General features: G+C 43.5%; 1 protein-coding gene across 2 annotated transcripts in view; it reads right to left on the minus strand.

The window, feature by feature from the left end:
* RAD18 (RAD18 E3 ubiquitin protein ligase) overlaps nt 1-23,970 on the minus strand; it is a 305,725-nt gene that overhangs the window by 268,648 nt on the left and 13,107 nt on the right. The window contains exons 1-2 of one of the 2 annotated variants that reach the window (XM_069968716.1): nt 2,384-2,447; nt 2,207-2,268 (exon numbers count right to left, since the gene is read on the minus strand). In XM_069968716.1, coding sequence (XP_069824817.1) covers nt 2,207-2,268; nt 2,384-2,405 — 84 coding nt within the window. In that variant the 5' untranslated portion in view covers nt 2,406-2,447. Of the gene's footprint in view, nt 1-2,206; nt 2,269-2,383; nt 2,448-23,970 lie in introns of those variants that run through there. The other variant, XM_069968715.1, reaches the window with a different exon arrangement.

A 23,970-nucleotide genomic window follows, 5' to 3' on the forward strand; every position in this document is an offset into this window, starting at 1 on the left:
AGGGCCAGCGTGAGCTTCTGGCACAGACAGCCTGTCACAGGCCGGAAGCTCACAGTGCAGCCCCCCATACCTGAACTTCTTCCCTGCTCAGCAGAGTACATGTGACGTCATCACGCTGCTGCCAAACAGGAGAAAAGTTCGGGCATTGCGGGGCTGCACTGTGAGCTTCGGGCCTGTGACAGGCTGTCTGTGCCGGAAGCTCACACTGGCCCTGCATGGGGGAGATCTTCCCAGCCTGCCTCTGTCCCTGCCGCCCGGCTGCTCCCCCGGCCGAACCCATCACACCATACACACATACAGCCTGGGTGCGGCCGTCAACGGCGGGGGTTAACAAAAAATAAAATTACATTTTTTTAAAAATGTGTCCTGCAGGTGCCCTACCCCCCCCCCCCCCCCCGCAGGGTGCCGCCATAGGCACCGGACCACGGGTGCCTAGTGGCAAATACGGCCCTGACTGGCCCCCTGACAGATGGGGGAAACACGGGGAAGGGGGCCATTCACATACATAACATACAATACAAAGTTGTATAACTTTGTAATGTGTGTTATTTTGTGAAAAATAGTTTAGCTCAGCACTACCCCTTTAAGAATGGATAAACACATATTTCTGTAAATTTCATGATCCATTATTATGAGGTCCCCCCCTTTATCTGCACGTTTTAGGACGATTGATTTGTCCTTATCCATTAGGGTAAGGGCCTTTTGTTCCTCAATGGTCGGGTTCCGATTGTATCTAAGCCGGGTATTGGGTAATTCCTCCAGTTTGTATAGGACCACTTAAAAGAATATATCCACACTAGTGGTATCCGCCACTGGTGGCATAGCCATACTCTTCAGTTTTAAATCCGTAAATGGTCCTAACCCTGGTTTTCTTTCTCCTGACCCCAATAATTCATTGGGTAATTGGATTCCAGGGAAGTATTCTTCTGAGATCTTTATTTCTACTTGTGGTCGTAGGTTATAGAAATAGAAAAAACGATGTCTCTTCAATTTCCTACCAAAAAAGATACAAATCTTTGGCCAAATCAAAGAAATTAAATTTGGTCACAGGGACAAACGAGAGACCATTTCGGAGTAACCGGATTTCCTCAATACTTAGAACCCTTGAGGACAAAATAATCACCTTCAAAATTAAAGGAGTACTCCGGTCCGGGGGTATTTTTTACCAATGGCCGGGGAGGGGGTGGTTATAAACGGCGCAGGTGACGTACCTCCCCGGTTCCAGCACCGGGTCCTGGATCGCGGCGCCCCTATACTCCCGTCCGCTTCCTGGTGTGAGCTGCTGCATGAGACGTAACCACCCCCTCCCCGGCTATTGGTAAAAAACACCCCCGGACCGGTGTACCCCTTTAATAATTGCTTATAAAAGTGACTAAAAGTTCGGCTAGTATGCCAATTAAAAATAAAAAAGGCTGCACATTTACTTATCACAAAGCCTGTTTATCCTTAAAGGGGTAGTGCGGCCGCGTCATCAGCCGTGATTGGCTGAGCATAACTGTGCTCAGCCAATCGCGGCTGAGCACAGTTATGACGCGGCGGAGGGGGGGCGGTGGCAGCGATTCGGCCGGCCGGCAGAAGATGACGTTTGGCACAAGATGGAGGACATGCGCGACACGGATCAGGTAATGTATAATGCACCAACACTTCCGGGTACACGGGCGGGGGTGGTGGGACACGGGAAGGGGGCGATTCACAGACATAACATACATTACAAAGTTGTATAACTTTGTAATGTGTGTTATTCTGTGAATAATTTTTTAGCGCCGTACTACCCCTTTAAGGTAAAACAAACTTTAAAACGGCCACACGCACAGGATCTGCAGGCTGCAGATCTGATGCCGTGTTTAGTTACATTGACACCTGCAGCATCAAAACTGCAGCAGATCCTGTATGTGTGAATGGACTAGTAAAGGATAATTTCATCAAAACCTGCATATCAGCAATAACAAAAAATAACTCAGTAGGCACACAATAAAAGTGCCAGAATGACAGCAAAAAAAAAAATCTTAAAAGTTATGACGTATTGATATTGTCACAACTCAAAAAGGAACACACTTAATTGGACTGCTGCAGCAGCAGCTAAGATGGAACAGACAAGAGTTGTGCCCCAATCAGCACAAAAGTATATATATTGGGTTAGTTCATGAAGCCAATGTGGATGACTAGCGGTGGCTTACAAGGGTAAGAAATGAAATTATGGACATACCACACAACAGGTCGGACACTGCGTCTTGTAGGACAGAAACTTTCGGATGCAGAGAGAACAGTCTGTAAATAGAAGGAAAAACATGTTATTGCAGCACAGAAAGCAGTACATTGTGTGTTTAGGCAACTCACAGAAAACAAGCTCAGACAACCGCACGAGTAAGAAAAACTAAGTTACCATTTCTCCAGAATGCACCCATTGCTGTTTCCACAGGATACGTCCTTACACTAATTCCTGGCAGGTTATGTAGACACACATGAATACAATATGGGCTTTGTTAAGATTTACATATAGTTACATTGCAATCAGTAACATTGTGTTCTCACTTTAACAAAAAATTCAGCAAAAGTCGAGTTCATTGAAACCCAGGAGATGCAGCAGATCTTTAAGACAAATGTAAAAAGGACAAGTGAATCCCTAAACCCTGTAGATTACTGCTTATGCTGCCCTGTAAGTAGATATCAGACACTAGGATATTAGACACCAACTTTACTCCAAGTAGTTCCAGATTGGAAGCTCATCCTCCATTTCATGCTGCCAAGATCCCATTCACATCAGACTTCATTGCCTATACTGCCGGCAAATATTGATATACCTTCAAAAAAGGCATTCCAACTTATACCATGGTGTGGCCATAGACTTATTGATCAAGTGTAGTTTACGGGTGACATTTGTTCAATTTGTTTAAATGTAGTCCCTAGTAGACTACATTGAGTATAATAAAGGAGGCCTCCACTTAGACAATAAAACAAATGACAAACAGAGGAAAAAAAGCATTGAAAAAAGGGCACAAATACTGAATGAATGTGTCTTAAACTTATGAAAAAAGTGCCCCATGTGCCAGAAAAATGTGAAATGCTTAGGAAATTCCTCCCAGAGCGTTGGAGAAAAAGCACTAGATTGAACAGACTGGCATAGAACTGAGGATTACATAGTAGTATGTGGGGGGAGTATTATTTATGGGTTTGTAAGGGGCTATATGACCAGACACAAAATAAAAAGTAGCAAAAAATAAAAAGTCATTAGGATTATAGCACAGAGGGTTGTACTGTACTGTATTGATGGCGAGGGATAAGCCATGATTTCTCTTTCAGACACGGTGTGGGCACTCTGAAGGAAGCTTGTCTGGTTCAGGTTGCCTGCGAGCCTACACTACGCCACCACTTCCTGTGATCCTTATTTGTCTCTGTTACTACAGTTTACAAGTTATTTGAAAGGAGAATCAATACTTCAGCTTTCTTTGGATACAAAGCTGACATCAACAAAACTGCCAATAGATATGTAATGGCTACACTTAAAGGACCAATCTATACAAAAATAATTACCTAGAAAAACAAGGCCACTTTCTAACCTCTTTTAAATACCTAAAGATTATGATCTTCATTCAACCCCCCAAAAAAGTTAATTACCACACCGTTGCATTTTCACATTGCGGTTACGGCATGCATTTGAAACCACGTCCACCTGCATTCTCCAGTAGTCGCAGAGTAATGTCAAATATTCCAGCAACATTGCTTGGCCAAAAGAGGGGTTTGGCTTCAAATGCATGTGCTTGCATGCAGGTTGAAACAAAGCCTTGGGTAGATTTCAATTATTCAATCACTATTTTTCTTAGATATGGCATTTTTTGGCAGATTGCCGCTCTGCAAGTTGTCCTTTAGCTGTTGTCTTCCCTCCATTGACTTGTAGCTAGCTGAGGGATCACATTACAAGTTGTAACCAGTAAACAAAAGGAGTTGCATTTCTGTCTGTTAGGATACATTACAAAGTTTCTTATATTCGCTTTTGATCTATGCAAAGTTTGCTGAAACAACAAAGTCTATTTAATTAAAATACCAGTAATACATATGTCCCAATTACTTAAAAAAAAACAAACAGACAGAATTTATTCTTACCATGCCTCTGGTGATCATCACCGTTCTAATCACGCGCCAGCCATGTCCCCGCTATCCTCACTTCTGGTTGAATGGGAGAGAAAAGGCTGCTGCTGCAGCCAATGAAAAGGCACCAGCAGCCTTTTCATTGGCTTCCAGCTTACTCAGCCAATCAGGGCTGGGCAATCTGGAAGCCATGTGATGCGCTCCAGCCAATGAAAAGGCTGCTGGTGCGCAAGTTGACCATCAGCCTTTTCCTCTCCTATTCACAGCTGTGGAAAACAGCGAAGAGGAAGAAGACCAGGCCCGCCCCCTGTTGTGACAACATTGACCCAAGGTGGCGCCTGGAAGAAGAGGATGGAGTCGACAGTGATTTTGCTATGTATACTTTATTTAACTTCCTGAGGGGGTGGGGGGGTGGAGTTGGGTGAGGGGGAATGGGGCCAGACAGCTTATTAAAACACATTACAAAAGTTTTATAACTTTGTAATGAGTGTTAATTAAGCAAAAAAAGTTAAATCACCGCACTATCCCTTAAAGCTCTTTTATAAATCTATTGTTTCAGTGTTAAGTTGTTTTCCCCATCTCACTAAAAGAACTCCCCAAATCCCTTCAGTTTGTTTATGGCCTCTGAAGGGGGTCTGACTATAAATACTATAATTCTGCATCTTAGGTGCAATAGTAAACTTTCTACTGTGTTGCTGTGACAATAAGACAGTGCCTTACATAACTTTTTGCTCCCAAAGATGCGCTAGGTCTTATTTTCAGGGGATGTCTTATTTTTCGAAGTAGAATAATTCACATGTCACATGCACAGCAGGCACAGAGCTTATGGTATGGCAGCTTCTGACCACCAGGGAGAGGTCACCATAGAACACTCTTACAGCACAGCGGCAGGCAAGCGGATAAGGGCAGACTGTGTGCAGATCTACATCTGGCAGTAGGGGAAATCAGGATGGCAGCAGGTAATGGGCTTCTTGATGCCTTGCCTACACATTTACAGCCGTGGAAGGGAACATCAGGGTTGGCGGTAGGTGATTGTCTTCATGTCCAACATGCAGCTGCTCCGCAACAGACGGTGAAGGTAGGGTGTCAGGCTAAAAAGAATTAGTTACATGCCCTGGTGTTCTGTTCAGCGGGCATACTTAATTTTAGGGTAAACAGAGTATAATATTGACCCTCTATGTAGATGGATATATGTATACAAACAGATCCCTTAAATGGATCTGCAAACTGGTGTCAATGATTAGTACAGTGGTACCTTGGTTTAAGAGTAACTTGGTTTAAGAGCGTTTTGGTTTAAGAGCTCACAGTTTTTCAAAATTGTGACTTGGTTTAAGAGCATTGCTTCGGTTTAAGAGCTCCCTGTACTAGGTGGGAGCGCGAGTTGGGGAGGGACATGGTCTATATAGCGGGGTATACAGCACTGTACTCTGACCCAGGAAGTCTCCCTTGCCTTCCAAATCATAGCAGATCCACTTCAGGCTGGGGCTTACATCAGGGGACAGGACTGTGGAGGTTATCTCTCAGGACTGTGGAGGCATGTTGTACTAGGCTACTGCATTATGGGGATCTGCAGTTCCACCCTGTATCTACAAACTGCTGCTGTGTTTCAGGTTTATGCACTTATTATACATTTTACTCCACATGCTGATTGCTATACTGCACAGTAACCTATAATATCACATATTCAGCTGTTTATAAATGTTTGTTTCATTTGTCTTACATGTTATTCAAAATATAAAATCATTATTTTTGGGGTGTGGAACCAATTGTCTGCATTTCTATGATTTCTTATGGGAAAATTTGCTTTGGTTTAAGAGTGGATTTGGATTACAAGCAAAGTCCCAAAACGAATTATGCTCGTAATCCAAGGCACCACTGTATTTCTTTTACTTAACCCATTTGGTTTTATCAATCAAATAAGTGGACCATTAACATCTATTTCTAACAGTATCAGTTTCTCCTCCTCTTCTGAGCTTGCTCAGTTCCAAAACAAGATTACGACAGATGAATAGTAAATATAACACTCTAAGTTTTCAACCATCATCATGGAAATAAAAAAGAATGTGTCCTTTTTGTTCATGTTGCCTTTTATTTGGAGAGGATTTGTGCATGACAAAAATCGACAGAAACAAATGCAAAATGATGCAAATAAATGACCGCTGAAATCAATAGGGATCGAAACAGATCAATTTATTTCTTTTGCTCTGATTGCCAAACCGAATAGAGAAGCAGGTAACCGGCAGATGAGCAATCGTAAGTGTGAACTTAGATGGGAATCACTCCTCAATTAAATAGCTAACATTTGTGTGATTAGGATATCATACATCATCATTCCCTTGCAGCAGCTTTCATTTGGTAATAACACCTTTCAGACATGGGAATATTATTGTTTCATTAAACAAGACAGGCTCCATAATAAATTTATTGATTTCAGAATATAATTTGCATTCTATGAATCTAATAAGGATTTGGAAACAGTTCAGTGCAGCAATAATAAACACTTGTTTTCTGCCGTAGGGAATGCAAATGTAAAAACTGAAAATTTTGAATTAAGCAATAATGTCACCTTTAACACAGCTTCGGGCAAGGCGTTTTCTAGGGTCCTAAAAGATCTGGGGCACAGGCCATAAGCGGTTAGCAAAGGAGCCCATTGCAGAAGCTAGTAACCCCAAGGAGCACTCTAATAGTTCAGCTCTATTGCCGCCACTCATAACAACTGCCATAAGAGAAACAGATTGCTGAACTCAGGGAGACCAGCCAAATGATAACACTGCCGGCTGCTAGTGAAAGCGCTCAATGCAGTTAAGTCCTAGGTGCATTGCCCCCTGGGAAACATGAATATGCAAAAGAAGAGCCCATGGAGCCTCATTGAAGAGTCTCAAAACAAAGGACTAGCCAGATATCCCTCCGGGAAGGACCCAGCCAACGGGTAGCTCCTGTTAGGAAACCCGTGGAGGCACCCGTGGAGCCTCACTGAAGAGTCTCAAAACACAGGACTATCCTTCCCGGAGGGATATCTGGCTAGTCCTGTGTTGTGAGACTCTTCAAGGAGGCTCCACGGGCTCTTCTTTTGCATATTCATGTTTCCTAGGGGGCAATGCACCTAGAACTTCACTGCATTGAGCGCTTTCACTAGCAGCCGGCAGTGTTGTCATTTGGCTGGTCTCCCTGAGATCACAAATCTGTTTCTCTTATGGCTCTACTAGGCATTGCTGCCACCTAGCCAGAATCCTGCTCCACACTGATGAGGGGCAACAACCCGAAACAGCTGTATGTGGATGGTTACCTAGCCTTGGTTTATCCCTTGTCATTACATTGACTTATAGGGCCACTTAAAACCACTTGGTGGTTTTGGTGGTTTCCTAACAGGAGCTACCCCTTGGCTGGGTCCTTCCCGGAGGGATATCTGGCTAGTCCTGTGTTTTGAGACTCTTCAATGAGGCTCCTTGGGCTCTTCTTTTGCATACTCATAACAACTGCGGATAAGTAGACACAGGCAGCCACCCGCTCTGGACTACGGTCAGGGTCACCATCATGGGAAGCGCCATCTGTACACAGCCTCTGGGAGGCTAGCCCTAGCTCCTATCCTCTAGGCCAGTGTTTTCCAACCTTTTCTACCTCAGAGAACTCTTACCAGATAACTTTCTACAAAATGCAAAAAGATATTCTTTCCCTCTCCATCTGGCCCAGGCCACCATGATGATTTCTTCCAGCTACTATTCATTTATTCAGAACCTGCCAGACAAACGTCCTAGGCTCTGCACTTTTTCTTCAACTTCATGCCATGCTCGGTAAGTGGGTTGCCCCATGTATGTAGGATCCCCAATTGTGCCCCCATATAGTAGTAATGCCCCTGCCGTGCTCTCCATATAGTAATGCCTCCTGCTGTGCCCTCCATATAGTAATAATACCACCTGCAGTGCCCTCCATATAGTAATAATACCACCTGCAGTTCCCTCCATATAGTAATAATGCCTCCTGCTGTGCCCTCCATATAGTAATAATGCCTCCTGCCGTGCCCTCCATATAGTAAAAAACTCCCCTGCTTTTCTCCCATAGGAATAACGCACCCTGCTGTGCCCTCCATAAAGTAATAATGTCTCCTGCTGTGCCCTCCATATAGTAATAATGCCCCTGCTGTGCCTCATAGTAATAATGCCCCCTGCTGTGCCCCCCCCCCAATATGGTAATGTCTCCTGCTGTGCCTCCATATAGTAATAATGCTTTCTGCTTTGCCCTCCATATAGTAATATTTCCTCCTTCTGTGCTCTCCATGTAGTAATAATGCCTCCTGCAGTGCTACCCCACATTGTAAAATACCTCCTACTGTGCACCTCCATAGTAATAATGTCCCTGCTGTGCACCCCATATAGTAATAACGCCCCCTACTGTGCCCTAATAATGTATCTGGCTGTGCCCCCATAGTAATATTGCACACTGCTGTGCCCCCATAGTAGTAATGCCCCTTGCTGTGGCCCCATAGTAATAATGCAGCACTGCTGTGCCCCCATATAGAAATAATGTGCCTGTTGAGCCCACTGTAGTAATAAATTTCCTCCCCCTGCCTGCAATTGATCTGACCCTCCAAACACACTACCCCACTTGACCCCCATCCACACACACACACTACCTCACCTGACCCCCCCGAACACTCTCACCTGACCCCCATCCCCCACACACACCTCACTTGACTCTCTACACACTACCTCACCTGACCTCCGACAAACTACCTCACCTGACCCCCATCCCCCACACGCACCACCTCACCTGACCCCCCAACACACACATACTTCCCCACCTGACCCCCATCCCCCACCACACACTCTCTCACCTAAGCCCCCCCCATCGGTTACAATACGAAGCAATGTCCAGGATGCTGCGATCGCTTGCTGCGATCGCTTGCTGCGGTGACGCAGCACGGCAGGGCAGGAGCTTTGCGCCACTACAGCCGGCTGTAGCGCACTTGTACAATGGCCAGGTGACATCACTTGAGCACGTGTCTCTGGAGGCATGAGAAAAGCTGGGCAGGATGCTAGTGCTGCTGCGGTGCACACATCCAATGAACAAGTGACGGGTACCGTCACTGGAGTAGCATCTGGGCGTTACGTGGGGCGGGCAATACATAGTGTGGGCCAGGCAAGGGATCACTATTAGAGGTTGCGGCTTCCGTCATTTTGGCACTGGTGGGCTGCGGATGGCAGGAGCAAAAAAAAACTTTCAGGCTAGGCTGAATTCATTCAGGGCTTGGGCCCTAAATATTCATGCCTAGTCACGATCCTGGGTCTAGGAATATAAACACTTTGCACAGTTAAAGGGAATGTGTCAGCTTCTGGGCCTTATCCGAGGTGCTGACAGTCCCCTAGAGAGCATGTTCTCTTTTGGTAATTTTTCCATGGAATGTATTATGTGCAATTTTCTACTGTAATAAAGAGTCAAGGAGAAGTTGCGGCTCAGTGTTTGTGCCTCACTCTAGCACTCCTGCTGCCTGCTAGCACTGCTTCCTCATGAATAATCAATGCTGCCCAGCCTCCTGCTCACTCAGTATCTGCCAACAGAGGACTGATCTGTAATCAGATATAGTTGAACCTCCTAGCCTGTGTAGGAGCTGTGGTCTATAGGTAAATCTAGAGACCAGCAACATGGTATCATGGGTTCAATTCCCCTGATGGAAATTAAATTGTTATTTTTTCTCATTACTGTATCATTTTTAAAAAGTGCAAAGAATTCCCAATCAGATACAAATTCAATTAGTTTTTTATACAATTATGAAGAAATATTAAACTATATACTTTATTTTTTCTCATCAATGTATTAAACAACTAACTTGAAAACTAATTTGGACCTGACTGGGAATTATTTTGCCTTTTAAAAAGTGATACAATAATGATAAAAAAAGAAATAACTATATTTCAACTGTTGCTGGTCTCTAGACAGGTGATTAGCCCCTAGACCACAGCTACAACACAGACTCGGAGATTCAACTATAGATCAGACCTCTGTTGGCAGATACTAACTGAAAGCTGAGTGAGCAGAAGGCTGGGCAGCATTGATAATTCATGAAGAGGAGGAGGAGGAGGCACAAATGCTGAGGCACAACTCTTCATTGACTCTTAATTACAATAGAAGATTATGCATAATCTACAGCATGGACAAATTTCCAAAAGGTAAAATGTTCACTAGGGGACTGCTCGCTACAGCACACTGTCAGCAACTCTGAAAGGGCCCAGTTGCTGACAGATTCCCTTTAAAGCTTTCACAATCCAAGTAACTGCATTTTTATTTACAGCACTGGTTATTCATGTGGAGAGAGCGCAGAACCCAATATAAATTTGAGCGCTTATCTGGTTTGTAAGGCATGGCACACAATTAGTTGCTGCTTTAATCTATGTTTAGAGGAGATTTATGAAAAACTGCAGCCATAAATCATAATGGAAAAATTTACACCTCAACGTCAAGGCTGGAAACTTGGAAGATCATCATTACTCTTCAGGAACTGCAGACCCCAATATGTAAAGCTTGCCATTGGATATAACTCACTGAAGCCTGATAACTGCCTGCATGGAATATCATGAACATAAGTAATAAATGAGCTTCTTCTAACTCTTTACTTCAACCTCCTCAACCAAAGCCACAGGCAGAGTAGATTTCAGATAAGAAATCTAAAGAGCCAACATACAACTTTGCAGTTTACAGTATGTGCGACACCGATAAAAGGGCTGTTTTACATGGTACAATCTAGAGGAGGAAGGGAGCGCCGACCTGTCAGGTAAGCTTTCACTTTCTCCTCATTCGAAACTGGAATGGGGGGCGCAGGGAGCTGTGGGAGGGGCTTCCCATTGAAGTCTGCAGCAGTTTGCTGCATGCTTTCATACTTTTCCCATGCTTGTGAGGGGATTAAAGGGGAACTCAGAGTAGCCTTGCTAAAAAGAAAATATCCAAACAATACAAGGTTCTTACCTATTATACAAAACAGGTCTGTGTGACAGTAAAAAGTTTTAACAATTCTTCTCATAGTATATACTAGATTTCAAGTAAATGTCACCAACAATTAAGTAACTTGTTACCTTGGAAACCCAAAAATACAGATTATACAATATGATAATTCAAGCTCTGCAAAAAGAGACCCTATATAGACACTGCACCATTACAAAGATATAGCAATTAACCCATTAAGGACCTATGATGCACCAGTACGTCAGTGTGTCTGGCTGTGCTATGAAGTGAGCTTAGGAGCTGAGCTCACTTGATAGCATGTGGGGACCAGCTGCTATCAGCAGCCACTTCCTCACTGTTAAAAAAGGCGCACTGCGATCATGCGGCGGGGCCGCCGCTAACCCCTGAAGTGCCGCGACACTTAGTGACAGGAGCTTAGCTGTGACTATGAGGGTTCCGATCGTTGTATCTGACTGCAGTCCTCCCGGCAGTCAGATGGGCGATCACTGTATAGAGTCTGCCACAGGAAGGCTCTATGCAATGATCGCAGATAACACTGATTAATGCTATGCTATGGCATGGTGAATAGTGTATAAATGGTTATGGTTCTCGGGTGTATAGGTGTTAAACAGATGTGAACCTAGCCTAAACATCAATAGAGTATCAAGTGAAATATTAGGAAACCACATGACAAAAAAAAAAAAAAAGAACAGAGCACCCATGCTGTGCCATTCCGATCTGCAAATAGGTGAAAGCGATCAGGCAAGAAATGCAGTGGAAGACTTACACTGGGGTCTATTTTCATCCTTAAGTGCTCTTCAGCGTATTTACAATTATTTTAGACATGTGATTGAATATAAGCTAAGGAATTATGCTTGCTGCCTCTAAAGTCAATATAAGTCCAAAGAGAATAGTTCCGAGCCATTATCATTGGTCCAATATATTTGTCTTCATAGGCACACAAGATAACTCTCCAGCTAAAGGCGCTGAAAAAACAGACACCACCCAAATCTGTAATTTGCAGTATGCCTCTCGGGGAAGAGGCTATTTTCATTTTGGAAGGCAATGAAATGGAATATTATAGAAGAATAATTGAACTTTCAGTTCGAACGTGTTCTTCACGGATGTAGACCAATTCCCACAACTCCAGGATAGGTTGAGCAAGGAGCTACCCGGCTTATTTCATTCCCCTGTAGCATTTCATTGGTTTAATATGCAAGGCAGAAATGTAATGAACAGTTTCCCTTACTGCACAGAGAGGATAAAGTAGGGGATTTTCTACAAACCTCAATAAAATCAGAATAAAAGCCACAGGACAGTGGCTTGTGGCCAGAACAGAGCTTTATATCACATGAATGCCAAGATACTGTATGTTCTGTACTGTATGTATGTTCATTGTACATCACAATCCATACCAAGCACATGTCCCGTAAATCTTTGTAGGGTTATACTGCAGCGAAACAATGAAGGCAGGTATATATACCCATAGTTCGGATAACTATGTCCAGCTATGTACACTTTTGTGGAGGTTCAAAAGTTCTCACAACAAAGTCTTTAGTTTGATGATTTTGACAAATGAAACATGATGCTACAAAGTTAGAATCATAAAAATAGATGTTGCTTGAAAGCGACTCTGTACCCACAATCTAATCGAACTTTAAAGAAGTGGCTCTCTCATACAGCATCTGGACTTTTGATGAGCACGTATGTTGGGAGAATATACCTTGTGCATTTGTATTTTCTGAATATTGGATAAACAAGATTGAAGCATCATTCTTTGGTGCGTTTTTTTTTTAATTTATTGCTTGGACAATCCGGAGAGCTATTTGCAGCATTCTATGTTTGAGTCAAGGTATGTCCTATCCACAGAATATCCTGCAATCAAAATCCCTGCTGAGTGGCGCTGCAGCCCACGCATGCACGCCACTGCTCCATCCATTCTCTAAGAAGCCATTGGAGATGGACCAATATAGCTCTGGGGATAATGGATCGGTGAACCCGCCAGATTTTGGGGTCCCCATTGGTGGTGGTGATATTTTGTCTAGATGGAAATATCCCTTTAAAATCCTCCAACAACTATGAAGTTTGCAAATACTTACCTGGTGCTATAGGTTACAAGACAATGGCATTAATTTTACCTGGATGCTACAAAGCATTCAAATTTTAGGGTGCCTTCACACGTACATGATTAGCCGCGGATTTCACGCTGCGATTTGCAGCTAAATCCGTAGCGGATCCTGGTCAGTCAGAATATTAGACCACAATTCCTCTTTACCCAGGTGGAGCCTCTGACTATCATTTTAGGGTATAGGAAAACAACTGGGCACAGTAATAAATTCATACAGAATTACAGCAATGACCAGGTGACCGCATATAAATAACTAGGGTTCATAGGGGCTGCAAAAGGGAATAATCTAAGCTAAGATTATAACAGTGAGCTATAGATGCTTAACAATCAACATACAGGAACATGGTCAGAGTATGTTATTATAGAAGAAATATGAGCTTAATCACAAGGAAGGTTTTGGGTTACTTGTCTAGTTATTACTGACATCAATACTGAATAAACATTAAGAAAAAATAAGCAGTTGACGTAAAACAAGTATAAAGTCAGGGCTCAGCATCAATGGCTAGGATTGTCTACTATCCACCAGTTACATTGCAGTATCATATTTCTTCACATAATAACCTATTAGAAATGCAAGATATAAACTATGGAAAAAAAAAAAAAAAAAAACACTAAAAGTTTGTTTCACATTTACTAACTTAGGCCGTACACACGTTCTACATCTAACAGACGTGCTGCCCGTGAAAGGCCTGATGTGGAGTCAGGGTGGTATTATACAGGACAATTTTTTGGCAGTTAACGATCTTAAACGACCGCTATGACGAACGATCTTAAAATCGTTCATCCTATTACACAGGACGATTATCATTACTTACGATCGTCCTCTCCTGGCTGATAGACCAGGGAACGACCAAACAACGTGTTATTACACCGAACGATGTTCAAATGATTTGTGAACGATCAACGATGAAAATAGGCCCAGATTTTATCAAACGACCAATGATTTCTCATTGGTAGTTTAATCGTTGCCTATTACACAAAACGATTATGGTTTAAATGCGCACAATCTAATGATTTTGCCACGCGAGGGAGGAACTTCCACCGAACGTGAAAAATGCCTACAAGGCCATAAAAGCTGCCTACATCTAGTGTGCAGCCCAAGTCCATTTAATCAATACCCAGCGCCATGCCTTGTATTCGGTCTAAAATCAAAGGCTGGGATAGCAGTAAGGAAGACAATACAAGGACTCAACGCAAATAAGGCCAGTTGCTTGGCCATTCCTAAACACAGTCCTGAGACATAGATCATTTGGATCCTGTCCTTTCTATCCATCTCCCAACAATGCTCCCAAACTGTATTGGCTGTTGTAGAAAATGGCGTTGGCACCTGTAGTTTATGGCTCGCCGCAGTAGGATGACAGAGAGGTTTCTTTATAAAATGGAGATTTATCGCTTCTTTAAAAGTAGTGAAAGTTACAGAATTGTATAGAAATGAATATCAGAAAAACGTCTTACAGCCCTTAGTGTCTAGTGTCCATAGTTCATATAAGAGTCCTTTGAAGTGAAGGGTTTGTCTTATAAATCGTCACGAGCTTCAGGCAGCTGTTGCTTCACTCAAGCATCCTTCACGCTTCCATCATGGATTCCTCACGCGACACAACCTTTTCCTTGAAGGCTCTGGATCCTTCTTGTGACATAGGGCTCATACCTTCTGTACAGCCCTGATCCAACCCCCCTCCATCTTGGTGACTACCATCTTATATAGGGTTCTTGACTCACTGTCAATGTCATGTGTGGGTGTGTTAATTATAATTGAGTCTGTGTACCTGTACATATATGACCATAACAAATATAGAACTCTTTCTCTATGCATCAGCATAACCTGCTTCCACTTATGGATGTATAGTTATCGTGCTGTGTACTGGCATCACCACCCTACATACGTCATGGAATCATAAATAGTGATGTGTACACTTATGAATCTATTTCCAACTTATACACGTTTACTTAGTATAGAATATGATATTATAATGTCAGTATTACAATACTTTATACAGTGAATAGTGTTGTGCTATTATGGTGAGGTCAGCAGTATATATATGACTTACATTATATTATACCAAGATATTGTTCATTGTAAAACACATCATATTTAACAGCTGTCAATGGATGTAACTCCTCCCCCATAGAGATCCATCATGGTACCCGACAGGGATGCCCCTATCCCCCCTACTGTTCAATTTATCTATTGATAACTTACTATGGCATATTCATTCCAACACCTACTACACTGGAATGAGCATTGAGAAATCCCTTTTAAAATTATCTGCCTTTGCAGATGACATTCCTTTGTTCATCTGACCTGTCCGTCTATAGGCCTCTATGGGGCATCACCATAAACACTAGCATGTCCTCAGCCCTCCTGTTAAAAGGACCCACAAAACCATCATGGACAACGCAGTACAACTTTCACTGGTGCACAACCTCTATAACCCAAACTAGGATTAACAATCACCAGAAATCCAAGCTTTACATCCAAAATATACGCTATTTCCAGAAGTATCTGAAGACACAGTTAACATGGAAACACTTCACCCTCTCCTTCATGGGTAGAGCAAACTTAAAGGGGTAGTGCGGCGGTAAAAAATTATTCACAGAATAACACACATTACAAAGTTATACAACTTTGTAATGTATGTTATGTCTGTGAATGGCCCCCTTCCCCGTGTCCCACCACCCCCACCCGTGTACCCGGAAGTGTAGTGCATTATACATACCTGATCCGTGCCGACACGCGTCCGCCATCTTGTGCCAAGCGTCATCTTCGGCCAGCCGGCCCGAACACCTTCGATCTTCCCGAGTGCCGGCCGCGTCATCAGCTGCCCAGCCGCGATTGGCTGAGCATAACTGTGCTCGGCCAATCGCGGCTCAGCGGCTGATGACTGCAAATAAATACCTCCCTTCAGCATTTTACTGGGAGATGTCATGCAAAAAAGCTTGTAGAGATTACTTATCCCCACACGAGGCTCGCTTATAGGCAACACCACGGATCATACCTGCCCCAAGTGTGGTGCCCCCCACGCCGACCTCCTTCACTGCCTGTGGTCCTGCCAACATATACAAACATTGTGGAACCAGATCAAAACCTTCCTCTCCACTCATCTCCATCTTACGTGCACCCTCACACCTCAGTGGTGTCCCTTCGGTATCCTCACAGACGACACCTCCATACAACTAGTGCGGGATAAGAAGATTCTGTTCTATGCATCTGCAGCAGCTCGCAAAGCCATTTTACACTGCTGGATATCAACTGCTTTGCCCACCATGCGACTCTGTTGAGAAAATTGTATACCTCTTCCGTATGGACTGGATAGAATCGTCCCTTCTTAACCCCTTAACGACACATGACTGGTATACCTGTCATGCGGCAGTTAAGGGGGATCAGAGAGGGCTCCCGACGTGAGCCCTCTCTGCAGGCCGCGGTCCCTGGTTGCTATGTGCAGCCAGGGACTGCAGGTCTTAGCCGCCGCGGCCGGCTAATTAACTATTAAAATGCAGCTGTCAAAGCTGACAGCTGCATTTGAATAGTGTATGTGGCCCCTGTCACTGGTGTCTAGTGGGGGATCTCCCCCCCGCCATGCGATCGCGGAAGGGAGATCCGTTGTAATGAGCCGGCCGGGGCTGAGCGTCTGAATGCCGCTGATCCCGGCTCAGCAATCCATTTAGATGGTCTGCTGCAGAACATTATATTAGAGCATCGATCTGATGGATCGGTGCTCTGTTATATACACAGAATTGATCTCAATGGGAGATCAGTGCTGTGAATATAGAAGTCCACCAGGGGGCTTCCAATTACTGTATATAAAAAAAAAAAAAAAAAAGTCTTTTTTAATAATAAATAAACCCCTCCCCTAATAAAAGTCCAAATCACCCCCCTTTTCCCATTTTATAAAAAAATAAAAACAAATACATGTTTGGTATCGCTGCGTGCATAATCGCCCGAAATATTAATTTAATTAATGATCCCTCACGGTAAATGGCATAAGCGCAAAAAAATTTCCAAAGTGCAAAATTGTGCATTTTTGGTCGCATTAAATCCAGAAAAATTGTAATAAAAAGCGATTAAAAACTTGCATATGCGCATTTAAGGTACCGATAGAAAGTACAGATCATGGCGCAAAAAATGACACCTCACACAGCCCCATAGACCAAAGGATAAAAGCGTTATATTTGTTAACAATGGTGTGAATTTTTTACAAGCCAAATAAAATAAAAGTTATACATGTTACATATCGTTGTAATCGTAGCGACTTAACAAGACATATATAACCAGACAGTTTTACCCCAGGGCGAATGGCGTAAAAAAAAAAAAAAAACCTCCAAATAAAAAAAAGTGGGTTTTTTTGTTTTTAATTTCACCACACATTTTTTCCTGCTTTTGCAGTGTACTTTTTGAACAAATTCAGACTGTCATTGCAAAGTACAATTAATGGTGCAAAAAATAAGGGCTCATGTGGGTTTCTAGGTAAAAAAATACAAGTGCTATGGCCTTTTAAGCACAAGGAGGAAAAAAAGAAAGCACAAAAATTGAAAATGGCTCTGTCATCTAAGGGTTAAAGTGTCACTATCGTTAAAAAATTTTATGCAGAAATCAACAGTACAAGCGATTTTAAGAAACATTGTAATTGGGTTTATTAGCAGAAAAATCATGAAAAGCAGTTTGAAGCTCTCCCCAGTCTTCATGGTTCTCTATGAAGAGGGGAGGGGTGGAGGGAGATGAGGCACCAAAACAGGACAAGTAAGTTAATTCACAGCTACATCACCAGCTATCTCCTCTGACATCAGCACTGACCTCTCTGACCTCTGAATAGGGGCCGGCCGCCCTCTGCCGCGATTGGCTGAGCACAGTTATGCTCAGCCAATCGCGGCTGAGCATCTGATGAAGCGGCAGAGGGCGGCCGGCACTCGGGACGATCGGAGAGCTTCAGCCGGCCATCCGAAGATGACGTCGTGGCACAGAATATCGGAGACGGGGGTTGGCACGTGACAGGTATGTATAATGCACCACACTTCCAGGTACACGTGCGGGGGGGGGGGGGGAAGTTAGGGGGCGATTCACAGACATAACATACATTACAAAGTTGTATAACTTTGTAATGTGTGTTATTCTGTGAATAATTTCTTAGTGTCGCACTACCCCTTTAAGCTTCTTCCTCCCCTTCTCTTTTCTGTAACTCCCTTCCTTATTTTATTGAAAAGTTAATAAAAAAATAAAATAAAAAAAAAGGAGGACAATAGAGCAGACACAGCAGCACCCTTTTTGTGTATTGTTAATACAAGCACTTAACCATTTACATTTTTTTGTATAACAAATACGAAAGATCTTGATGTAAACATTAACATGGCTTCCTGTCCAGTCACTGTCCACAGCTCAGCTCTGAAACAGCTACAAGTCTTGGTAATCTGGGTTACTAGATATGCCCGACAACCCCAGACTATGCCCAGCAACAAGTATGTCTCAAAAGGACAGCTGTTCAGCTCAAATCTGCCAATTCAACCTACCAAGGAAAATATAAATTACTAACCGGTAATTTCTTTTCTTTGAGCCCATGACGGCACCCCTGGAGAGGTCCACCCCCTGCTCCCATAGGACAGGAAACAGGATACAGGAAATCCCTGGATCTTTTAAAAGAGTAAACTCCCCTCCTCTCGTCAGTCTTTAGCAAGGACCTAGGAGCGAAGCTCACAAGACACACAAACACAAAAAAAATATATATATATATCTACGTTTTTTTTTTTTTTTTTTGTGTGTTTTTTGTAAAAAATTTTTTTTTTTTTTTTTTTTTTTGGTATATACAGCTATATACACATATATATATACATACATACATATACATACACCCACTCATACAAGGGCGGGATTTAGGCGGGGTGCCGTCATGGGCTCAAAGAAAAGAAATTACCGGTTAGTAATTTATATTTTCTCTCTTCGCCCGATGACGGCACCCCTGGAGAATAGAATAGGGATATACCCGCCTAGGGGGGGACTACAGCATGTAATACCCTACGACCAAAGGTCAAATCTTCAGTAGAAGATAGTTGTAACCTGTAGTGTCTGTAGAATGTATGTGGGGTGCTCCATGTAGCTGCTCTGCATATCTGGTCAATGGAAACTGATGCCCTTTCTGCCCATGAGGTTGCTACTGCTCTAGTTGAATGAGCACCGAATCCGACTGGTGTATCAATGTTCTTGGCTTTATAACATTCTCCAATTGCCTGCTTGACCCATCTGGCTATTGTCTGTGTAGAGGCAGTCTTACCCTTAGTTTTTCCTTGAAAAGATATCAGTAAGTTATTACTCAAGCGCCATTCCTTCGTGACCTGTAGATAGTGTATGATCGCTCTTCTAACATCAAGAGAATGGAAAGATGCTTCACGCTCATTAGTTGGTGTGTTGCAAAATGAAGGTAACACTACCTCTTGTGACCTGTGGAAGTCAGTAACAACTTTCGGTAGAAAGGCAGGGTCAGGAGAAAGAACAATTCTATCGCCTCTAATGGTCATGTAAGGGGCCTGTATAGAAAACGCCCTAATCTCACTAACCCTCCGTGCTGACGTAATAGCTAATAGGAAGGCCAACTTGTATGATAGGAACTTAATATGACATTCGGTTATGGGTTCAAAGGGGTTAGTGGTAAGACCATTTAGAACTAAATTAAGGTCCCAGGGAGGAATCCTTGATTTAATGGTGGGACATAGTCTACTGGCTGCTTTAACAAATCTCTTGATCCATGGATGATCTGCCAGTTTACAGTCATAGAGGGCACTGAGGGCAGAGATCTGGACCTTAATGGTGCTGGGTCTAAGGTTCTTATTTAGACCCTCCTGAAGGAATTGTAGAATTAAAGGAACGTCCGGAGCAGCTAGTACATTAATCGGTTTATTTATAAATCTGCAAAATGCTTTCCAAGTACGCAGGTAAATGATAGAAGTAACCCTCTTTCTGCTGGCAAGTAGAGTGGTGATGACTTCCGATGAAAGGCCTCTATCTATCAACAATTGCCTTTCAAGTGCCATGCAGTCATGTGGAGATTCTGAACTAGTGGATGAAAGACTGGGCCCTGGCTGAGGAGATCTGGCCTGTCCGGTAGAATCCAGGGGTCCGTCAGAGACATCTTCCTGAGCCAAGAAAACCAGACCCTTCTTGGCCAAAAGGGAGCTATTAGTATAACGTGTGCCCTGTCTTGTCTGATCTTTCTGACAACTCTTGGAATCAGTCTGATAGGAGGGAAGGCATAAAGTAGGCCCTTGTTCCAGGGTTGCGCTAGAGCATCCAGGGCCATGGGTCTGTCGGCAGGGCAGAGGGAGAAGAACCTGTGGGTCTTTCTGTTCGTGCGTGAGGCAAAGAGGTCTATATCTGGAGTTCCCCACAGACTGCAGATTTGGAGAAAGACTTCCTGCGAGAGTTCCCACTCTCCCTGATTTAGTGAGTGTCTGCTGAGAAAGTCTGCTTTGACATTGTCCACCCCCTTCAAATGGAGAGCCGAAAGGGACAGACAATGTGGTTCTACTAGTCTGAAGAGAAAATGGGCTAACCTCATGAGCTGTGGCGATCTCGTGCCTCCCTGATGGTTGATGTATGCCACTGCTGAACTGTTGTCTGTTAAGATTCTGACATTTCTGTTCTCTATTAATGGAAGAGCCTGGGATAAGGAGAAGAATATTGCTCTCAACTCTCTCACGTTCTGAGGGTCTCTGGCTTCCTCTGGAGTCCACTGGCCCTGGAAGACCTGAGAATCCGAATGAGCTCCCCATCCCCGAGGACTGGCGTCCGTGGTGATGGTTATGACGTCCTCCAGATTCCAAGGGAGCCCTCTGGTGAGATGATCTCTTTCTTTCCACCAAGAAAGAGACCTGAGGGTCTGTGGAGATAGAAGAAAGGAAGAATCAAGAGAATCTGTCGCACCATCCCATTCACCAAGAATTTGAGACTGAAACACCCTGGAGTGATATTGTGCCCAGGGGACCGCAGGAATGCAAGAAGAGAATAGACCCAATAGTGACATAGCCTTTCTGAAGGTAGTCAGAGGAGTGTCTAAAAATTCCTGAGTTCTCTTACAGATGTTAGAAATTTTATTTTCTGGTAAGAATGACTTTCTGGATCTGGAGTCTAAACAGATTCCCAGAAACTGGCAGTGTTGAGAGGGGATCTTGTTAGATTTTTCGGCATTGATCTCCCAACCCAAATTAGAGAGGATGTCCTCCACTATCTTAATCTGGGCCTGAAGGGAGCTAGACGAGTCACCTATCAGTAAGAAATCGTCTAGATATGGGACAATGATAATGTCCTGTTCTCTTATGTGGGCCATTACCTCTGACATTACTTTGGTAAACACTCTAGGTGCCTGTGAGATACCAAACGGTAAAGCCTGGTATTGAAAATGACCAATAGAATCCTGAAGTTTTACTGCCACTCTCAAAAACCTTTGATGGTCTGGGTGAATGGGAATATGGTAGTAAGCATCCTTTAAATCTAGGGTGGCCATGTAACAATCCTGGGTGAGATTTAGGATGGCTGAAGAAACTGATTCCATCTTAAACCTCTCATAGGTCAATACCTTGTTGAGAGGTTTAAGATTGATAATGGTTCTGAAAGAACCATTGGGCTTCCTTACCAGAAATAAAGTGGAGTAAAACCCTCTACCATACTCTGCCTCTGGGACTGGAATCAGGACTCTCTTATCCAGTAAGGACTGTACTCTTCTAGTGAGAGAGCTACATGTTTTTCAGGATCTGATGACAAATCTGTAACCACAAATTTTTCCCCTGGGGAGGACAAGAAGGAAATCTTCAATCCATGTTTTATTATATCTAGAACAAACATGCTATTGGAAATACCACACCATTGTGAGAAAAAACATGAAAGGCGACCTCCCACAGGGACCTGGCGTCATTGTGTAGGTTTTTTGGAACTATCTGTGTTCTTGAATAGGAACCCTTTAGATTTTTTCGTGGGTCTCCACTCTTTCTTATTAGTATTAGGAGCCCTTTGTGTGTTCCTACCTTTTCCCTTGAAGGGGCGATTAGCCTGCTGAGGAATCAAAGGAAACCCCTTCTTTTTGTCTGAGGCCTTCTCAAGGATATTGTCCAGAGCTGGACCAAAAAGCAGGTTGCCTTCACATGGGACACCACATAGCTTGGATCTAGATGTGATGTCTCCTTTCCACTCCTTAAGCCACAGGGATCTGCGAGCAGAATTCGATACTGCGGCCGAACGAGCGGAAAGTTTAAGTGCGTCAGCTGACGCTTCAGACACAAATGACATAGCTTTCTCAAGGGTATCAAAGGGTTTAAGGAGTTCCTCCGCTGGTGTACCCTTGCTAATCATCTCTTTTAGCTCTGATAACCATACTTCTAAAGCTCTAGAGACTGAAGTAGCGGCCACCAAAGGCTTAAATAGAGCTGTGGATGCCTCCCAGTCCTTTTTTAAATAAACCTCCGCCCGTTTGTCCATAGGGTCTTTTAAGGAGGCACAGTCCTCAAACGGAAGAGCATTCTGCTTGAAAATCTTTGCCACCGGAGGATCTATTTTGGGAGCCACACCCCAAGTACTAGACTCTTCTTGGTCAAACGGGTACTTCCTTTTGAACTGTAAAACAAACAACAGAAAAAAAGGGGGGGGGGGGTTGTCTAATAATCATGAGTTCCTACTATATTCAGGACAGAAATAGGTGTATACCTATATCCCTATATATATATATATATATATATGAAAAAGACACTCACGGCAGCAGGGATAAAGAATTTTCTATCCGGGTTAGACCATTCATGTTTGATTAAGGTCTTGATATTCTGATGGATAGGGAACACCAAGCGTTTTTTAGGCGCTAAAGCTCCAAACATACGGTCCTGTATAGTCTGGGATTCAGGAGTATCCTCTATGCCCATCGTCTCTCTTACTGCTTTAATAAGGATATCTACAGTTGGAGACGGGTCAGTCGCAACCTCTAATCCTTCTACACCTGACGACCCCAGGTCCTCTGCCTCTGTGCCTAGACTCTGTTCCTCCTCATCTCCTATGGAGGATGGAGGTTCGGATACAGACATACTATGCCCAGCTTCTTCAAGATCAACTGTTGGAATAACCACTGGAGCAGCCATAGGTGGAGGCAGATTCGGAGCTGGTATAGGGATTGTTGGAAGGGTAGGAGAAGGCACCTGAAGTGGAGGCTGCGACTGAGAAGGCATGGCAGCCTAAAAACAAAGAAAGAACTTTCTGAGGATGTTCTATATACATATATATATATGATATTACTTCCCCCTTTCTTTCTTACGTACCCTAATTTCCTTCTTAATGATGCTTCTCATGTTACGTACAAATGAAGGTCCCTGATCTTCCAATACTCTATTCATACAACTACCACAGAGAAGTTTATTGTATGAGCTACTAAGACGTTTTCTACAAGTTGGGCATTCCTTGCTTTTAGCTCTGCTTTTACCGGATGACCCTTCCTAAATAAATGAGACAAATAAACAATAGAAATCATAAGAAAAAAATAAGCCTGTTTGGGGAAAAAAACTCCCCTCTTACCCACTCCATACCGATAAAGCCTGTGTTGAAGGTGAAGTGGTTTCAATAGTTTCAGCGCTTTCCGCCTCCATAACGATAATAGAAGTTTTAGGAGGTTAGATATCCAACTGCAGCTAGCTACAGTGAAGCGGTATAACAGCACCGGGCAGCTACTCACTTGAAAGGAGCAGCTGTAGTACTGGATGTACTGCCCCGGCGTCTTCCTCGGCACCCTTTTTAAATTTGGCGCCGAATCCCTTGTGACCGGCTGGTCCCGCCCCCTATGCCGCGCGCTGATACGGCGTCACCCTCC

This window comes from Dendropsophus ebraccatus, chromosome 4 (assembly GCF_027789765.1).
Source record: "Dendropsophus ebraccatus isolate aDenEbr1 chromosome 4, aDenEbr1.pat, whole genome shotgun sequence".
In the NCBI taxonomy this organism is placed as follows: Eukaryota; Metazoa; Chordata; class Amphibia; order Anura; family Hylidae; genus Dendropsophus; species Dendropsophus ebraccatus.